The sequence below is a fragment of the Macadamia integrifolia genome, chromosome 13 (assembly GCF_013358625.1).
Source record: "Macadamia integrifolia cultivar HAES 741 chromosome 13, SCU_Mint_v3, whole genome shotgun sequence".
Lineage (NCBI taxonomy): Eukaryota > Viridiplantae > Streptophyta > Magnoliopsida > Proteales > Proteaceae > Macadamia > Macadamia integrifolia.
In genome coordinates this window covers 24,247,684-24,254,914 of record NC_056569.1, presented here as the reverse complement: position 1 = coordinate 24,254,914, position 7,231 = coordinate 24,247,684, and the positions used below count along the sequence as shown (strand labels likewise).

General features: G+C 39.1%; 1 protein-coding gene across 1 annotated transcript in view; it reads left to right on the top strand.

The window, feature by feature from the left end:
• Window positions 1–6,567, top strand: part of LOC122059991 (derlin-2.2) — a 17,484-nt gene extending 10,917 nt beyond the window's left edge. The window contains exons 3-6 of the mRNA XM_042623109.1: window positions 559–773; window positions 872–955; window positions 5,180–5,233; window positions 5,957–6,567. Of these exons, the coding sequence (XP_042479043.1) occupies window positions 559–773; window positions 872–955; window positions 5,180–5,233; window positions 5,957–6,139 (536 nt within the window). The 3' untranslated portion in view covers window positions 6,140–6,567. The remainder of the gene's footprint in view (window positions 1–558; window positions 774–871; window positions 956–5,179; window positions 5,234–5,956) is intronic.
• The last annotated feature ends 664 nt before the right edge of the window (window positions 6,568–7,231 follow it).

Here is a 7,231-nt window from a genome sequence, read left to right as displayed (position 1 = left end):
AAAAAAAAAAATACAGAGTTTGGGGGTCGAAACCAGGGTTTCCACCATTGTAGGCAAAATTCGTAGATTTCCTTAAAATTTCAATGCCGACCATGGTTGAACCTGGTTGAAATGTGAAATTTTGAACCTTGGTTTGCGGAACTAATGTAGTTCAAGGTTCTAGAAGGGAAGTAGAAGGAAGAACGACAACTAGGATCACTATAGAATCAATAGGACAAAGCAAGGAGTGAATATATATAAAACTTATGAGTCTCTAAGAAATCATGAGTTCATTAATAGAGTTATTTTCTGCTTTGATATTTATGTAATTAGACTGCTAAACAGGTTGTTAATTACTAATCTCTAATTCTTTACTGTGTGAAGTCCCTGTACAAAACCTTTTTTTTTTCGCTACCAATCTATCCATTCTCGTTCGTTATCTTTTGCAGTTTAAATTTTTATTTCAAATAATAGTATTGGAAGTCCGAATAGCTTATTTATTGTCACAGCATGGTTTTAGGTAATCTCTCAATTCTCACCTTGTGCTTACTCTGAGATTGTTACTCCTAAATGTGACAGATTTGGACTTCCTGTTCCACATGTTCTTCCTTGCTCGATACTGCAAGCTTCTTGAAGAGAATTCCTTCAGGGGAAGAACCGCAGATTTCTTTTACATGCTGTTATTTGGGGCAACTGTTTTAACCACAATAGTTCTTGTTGGTGGGATGATACCTTATGTCTCAGAATCTTTTGCAAGAATTATCTTCCTTAGCAATTCATTGACTTTTATGATGGTAAGTTACTATCGTACTGTCTTTTTTTTTTCGTATTGCTTTCCCCCCTTGTTTGGTAACTGTTGTTATGGAAGCCTCACCACTTTTTCATCCTACAGGTGTATGTATGGAGCAAGCAGAACCCATTCATCCATATGAGTTTCTTGGGCCTCTTTACTTTCACAGCAGCTTACCTACCATGGGTGAGTAAACTTGAATTGAGCTTCCATATTATCACTTGTTAGTTTTTGAATTAAAGGATTCGTCCTGCTTGGGGAGCCCCTTTCACTTGGTGGATAAGATGAACCTAATCAACATTGCAGAACATTGCTGTACAGAAACCATTTGGCTCACTATCTTGAGCTCATACTATTACTGATGGTGGACCTTAGGGAAGAAGGGAAAAAACCATAGTAGTAGGGGGGAGGAAGGGAATAACACACTCACATAGAGCATAAATCCAACTAATTCTCACTCAATAATAAAAATCACTCTGTGTTGTTCATCGGTTACAGCAAATATATAGAAAAGTAAAGACAGAATTAGAAACTTAACTGAAATAGTAACTAGCCTAAACTAGGAAACAACCCATAAAAGGAAACCAAGGCAATGAAAGAAATCCTAACTCCTACATTCAAATCTGGAAAATAAAATGCATGAAATAAAAGACAAAATAAGCTACTAATTATTTCCAACCCTTGTTGGACTAAAACCCTAGGTTGGACCAGTTCTTCTAGGCTCTTGGTTTCCAGAGTTGGTCATGCTAGTCCAAGCAGATAAGTGCAGCCATATCTGCATCAACTCTTCTCTAAAAAGAACTCGACTCCGTCGAGTTAGGAAAAGGACCGAGGAGACCGTTTGAAGGAATGTGTTGAATGAGGAATGATCCCACCATCTTCTTGAGTTTAATTTCAGGGAGATCCTTGGCAGGATGAAACTTCATAGTCTTGTTGGCATGTTTGAAAGCATAGGTTTTGGCATAGTCACAATGCTGTACTTTCTTGTCAAACAACCAAGGTCGACCAAGAAGGATATGGCACACCTTCAAAGGGAGGACGTCGCATTGGACTGTGTCTTTAAATTCACTAATAGAATATGTGACCAAACACTTATTTGTGATCTTGAGAGTGTTGTTCACCCAAGCAACCTTGTAGGGATTTGGATGTGGCTCTGTCTTCAATCCCACTTTACTAACAATGTCTTCAGGGACAACATTGGTGCAACTACCTCCATCAATGACCAAGGTTAACAATTGGTCATTGCACTTCACACGAGTCTGGAAAATACTATTGTGGCGTCAATCTTCATTGTCAGTGACTTTTTGAGTGGTCAACAATGACGAATGACATAAAATGAATGTGGGTCCTCATCGCTGAGAGTGTCATTGACTTCACCTGATGCACCCTCTTCTCTTAAATCAACTGTCAGAACCAAGTTGCTCTTCGGGAATATATGGTATATGAGAATCCTTATCAGTAAAAGCAACTAAACAGATGGGACATTGAGCACTGATATGTCCAAATCCATTGCACGAGTAGTATCGAATTGTAAACTTTGTTGCATCAGATGGTTTATCTGAACCACGCCAAGGGGGTGAGTATGGACAAGTAGGCCGTGAAGATGACATTTCAGAAGCATGTCAAGGTGGAGAATATGGCGGACTAGGTCGTGAAGAGGCCATAGATGTAGCATTAGCCTGTGGTTTGCTAGATGACCTTTCTTGGGTAGGATGCTATTGTAGAATGGAACTAGTACCTAGAGGGAAAGTGTGTGCAAAATTTCTCCGACTGTGGGCGTTTCGGACTTTCCTCAACCTGATACGCTACTTGCATGGCATCTTCCATTGTAGGCAGTTGACTAGATGCAAGGGCAACATTATGTTGAGGGTGCAAACCATTGCGAAATTGTGCCACCAATACTTCATCACACGCAAAATCAGTACTAGTGGCCAAATAACAAAATCTAGCAACATATTCTTCAACGGTCAAATTCTCCTGTTTCAACTGTGCAAACTTGAGATGCATGCGTTGCTTGTAATCAGGAGGCAATAATCTTTGATTCATGACTTCATGCATTTCGGCCCAAGTAGTGACTAAACCAATGCCTCGGGTTCGATTTTGTTGCTGTTGCTTAACCCACCAGACTCGAGCTATGCCTTTCAGTTTAGCCTCTGCAAATAGGATCTTTCGGGCCTCAATCAACCCGTACCATCTGAAGAATGTCTTTAAGCTGTGAATCTAGTCAAGGTACAGTTCTGGATTATTATTTCCATAAAAATCAAGGACATCCAATTTTTTTGCTTGTTTTGCTCCATCAAATCGACTAGTTCCATATGGTGGTGGAGGTGGTGGTGGTGGTGTTATAGGATGTGGCGGTAGTGGTGGCAGTGGTAGTGACATATCCCGTGGAGTGGTGTTGGAAGAATCCCCCGACTGGATGGGACTCTTTCCTCTATTTGCAACCACCAATCGATCAACAGAAATTTGCATAGATTCCATCGTTGTCTTAAGGGAAGTGACAATGGTAGTGAGGGTATCAATTTTTGCATCAGTTTCTCCTTTATGAGAGTTCATCTATTGGATAATTTCACTATTGGCTACCATGGTGAAGATAAGTAAGATTACACTCAAATATGATGGCAAAATAGTAAATAAAGGAGGTTTAAAGAACAATGGCAGAATGGTAATTAGAAGGAAATCAGTTAAAAACACAAGGCAAACATAACGTATAGGAATGGCAGAATTGGAAGCAACATTAAAACAGGGATAAAGGAAATAAAATATAAAGAGAGGGCAAAGTGGGAAAATCAGAAATATTAAAAGAAAGTTAAAAGAGAGAGAAAAAGGCTCGGGGGTGGGGTTTGGGTTACTGACAAAGGGGGGAAGTGTCTCCTTCTTGGAGATGGAAACCAATAGGTGGGTTTTCTCCTTTGTCGATTTCAGGACCAGCAACCCACGAAGAGATGCTGCTGCGATTGGCGATGGAGGAGGGGTCTTTGATGTCCAGCGGTGAGGTTGCGGCTCGCGGCTAGAAGTCTAAAACCAGGTATGTTTCTTGTTTCTTTCTCTCACTTCTCGTCTTCTCTTCTTCTTCTTTCTCTGAACTTCAATTCTTTCTTCTGGTTCTATCGTCTCTTTTTGTTGCCTTTTTTTTTTTTCCTGCTGTTGGAACCCTAGAGAGGGGTTCGACTGAGAAGAGGTCAGTGGAGGGTCTGGTTCTGGTTCGGCTTCTCTGTCTACTCTCTATTTTGCCCTTCTTCTTCTTTTTTCCTTTTCTGTTGCTTTGGTAGAACCTTAAGAGGAGGGGCTCGATTCTCTGTTTTGAACAGAAAATTTTTTTTGGCTGTTCTCAGTCTCAGCAGAAACTAGAACAGAGAATGGGAAGGGAAGAGAGAGATGGAGGGGAAGGAATGGGGATCCTTCGGCTCTAATACCAAGTTGATGGTGGACCTTAGGGAATAAGGGAAAAAATCAGAGTAGTGGGGGGGGGGGAGGAAGGGAATCACACACTCACATAGAGCATAAGTCCAACTAATTCTCACTCAATAATCAAAATCACTCTCTGTTGTTCATCGGTTACTGCCAATATATAGAAAAGTAAAGACATAGAATTAGAAACTTAACTGAAATAGTAACTAGCCTAAACTAGGAAACAACCAATAAAAGGAAACCAAGACAAGGAAAGAAATCCTAACTCCTACATTCAAATCTGGAAAATAAAAGACAAAATAAGCTACTAATTATTTCCAACCCTTGTTGGACCAATACCCTAGGCTGGACCCGTTCTTTTTGGCTCTTGGCTTCCAAAGCCGGTCATGCTGGTCCAACCAGGTAAGTGCAGCCATATCTGTATCAGTTACACTCCTTTATTTGCTCATTTTTATGCACTCAAGAAAGGTCATCGAATAATTCACTGAAACACAGGCTTCCATAAGCATTTTAATCCTGATTAGAGTTCTATGAATTTAGAACGTTTCAAGCTGCTTGCTCCTCCTTTCTGTGAGCACAGTTGTTGAAATGATCCATTAGTTCATTGAATTTCAAGCATTTTACATTGCAAGAGTTCTATGATTCTAAACAGTGTGAAGCTACTCGTAATTATTTTCTGTGAATGCCATTTTTGTTCTAATCAATATAAGTTTCAGGTTTTGAACTTATTTCCTTGATAAACATGCATCACAAAAGATTATGGAAATTTTATTACGATTTTGGTTGACCCCTGTTATATTAGCTCCATTTTTGAATTGGTATATCTGAAAGAAATCCCTGCTGGAACTTAATTTCTTTCTCAACTTGAGTATATTTGCAGCAAACCAGGATCTACGTTCCAGGTTGTAATGATTATTTATTTATTTTTTCAAATGGTCACAAGTAAATACATATAGGTATATAATATCTAATGCCAATATTTATTTTTATCTTATGCAGGTTCTTCTGGGATTTTCTGTCCTTGTTGGTACTAGTGCTTGGGTGGATTTGCTGGTAAATTTCTTAGCCTTTGTACCAAACAGTGTGTCCTCTAGTGTATTATTTTTTGAACTTGTTTTCCCTCTCTCTCTTGTTTTTCCTAATTTTTTATTTTTTTTTGTGGGGAGGGGAGGGGGGGAGTGGGGACCATGTGTCCAGGTTATGGAGACTGTGAAATCTTTCCTGTTGCAATTTGAAAGATCTCCATTTTTCTCCTTTTTATCCAGTGAAGGGAGGCTTTCTTTATGGCCCAAAATATTACCACAGCAGTTTAATTGGGCTTAGATTTTCTGGAAATAGTCCACACCATCTTAAAGTTTAAGCCTTACCATATTTTCCGAAGCATAGATATAAGAGCTGTTGAAAATACAGGTTTAAAACTCAAAAGTTTGGTGGGTCATATGGTTAACCCAAACTTGGCATGTGGCTAATCCAAGCATTGTACCACCCATCCAATGGTGGTTTGCTTAGCCCTCCATGTGGCTTAAAAATGGGTGGGGCATACATTGCAAGCTATGACCACTCATCACATCCCCGTTACTGCCTGACGGATCATAAAAGGGAGGGCCATATAGATAAGCCTTCCTCGACAGCCGTCAAGGACCAAAAAAACTATCATGTATCATGATATCATGCTTGTTGCTTGCAACAGTTAAAATCATATTGGATTATTCTCATATACTATTTATATGCATAGTCCCATTGCTTGACTACGTAAAACACACTTTCATATTGTAGGGAATGATAGCCGGTCACGCTTATTATTTCCTTGAAGACGTCTACCCACGGATGACAGGTCGTCGCCCTCTAAGGACACCTGCATTTATCAAATCACTGTTTGCTGATGATGCTGTTGTGGTGACCCGGCCAGCAAATGTTAGGTTTGCCGCTCCTCCAGCTCAGGACATTCACCAAGATTAGAATAGTCTTAGGGATGATACCTATGGGGAAGTGGACATTGCTGATATCAATCTTCCCCTACAAATGGTTGGAGGGCTACACATGAGCTAAGCATTGACCTTTTATAATTTGATTGATAGATGCAATCTGATCAAGTGTGAGGGCATGGTGATGATGTAGATTTGATGGTTGATGTCTTACTAGAATTGACAATGTTGGGGATTAGGGAATTAGGCATAGAACATGGCTTTTCCTAAGTCAGCATATGTTATATATTCACTGATTGAGTTTGTAAACTGGATGTTTTGCCAAATATGCTTCCATTGTGTATACCAAAGCTTGAGGACAATGTTCCATTTGCATTTCACTTGTAATCTCAAAAATTTTGTTGCAACAAATTGTTTGTCCAGTCAATTGTGTTTTTAGTCATGAATGAACAACTTGGTGCATACCAATACAGGGTTTTCCTATTAAAGAAAATAATAAGACATTATTAGCTGCTCTAATAACTAAAATCCCTCTAGCAAGTACTATACATGCCGAATTTTTGTTTTCCTTCCGTACTTGAAATGGAGATTTAACTACTGAGGTTGCTGATCAACTTGCTGCCAAGATCCTCAGTTCTACATTTTCATCACATGAATTAAATGTAGGCACCTCATCTTAGTAAGAACTTTGTGGCATTTATTATGGAAAACTAAGGTCCACCCTAAGTTTCAGTTGTTTACTTGGAAATTGTTGGATAGTGGTATTTCCACTAAAGAGAATCTCAAACTGTTCTTTTCCCTTGATTATACTTGTGTTTGTTGTTCAATAGAGAAAGAAACTGATTGTCTCACCCATTAAAGATGAATCCTTCTTCATTGCTGTTTTTTTAAATCACATGTTACTTTTTTGTGGAATACAAGGAACCAGTACTGTTTGACATCTCACAGTAAATCAATTCCTTAAAAGGTGATGGCTACTATCGATAGGTGAATCATTGATCAAAACCTTTGTAGATTTCCTTATTCCTTTGATACAAATTCTGATACAAATTCATCACCACTCTTCTTCCCTGCGTACGATTGACCACCTTGAGCATACACAACCTGGATATGTTACAGTTATCAG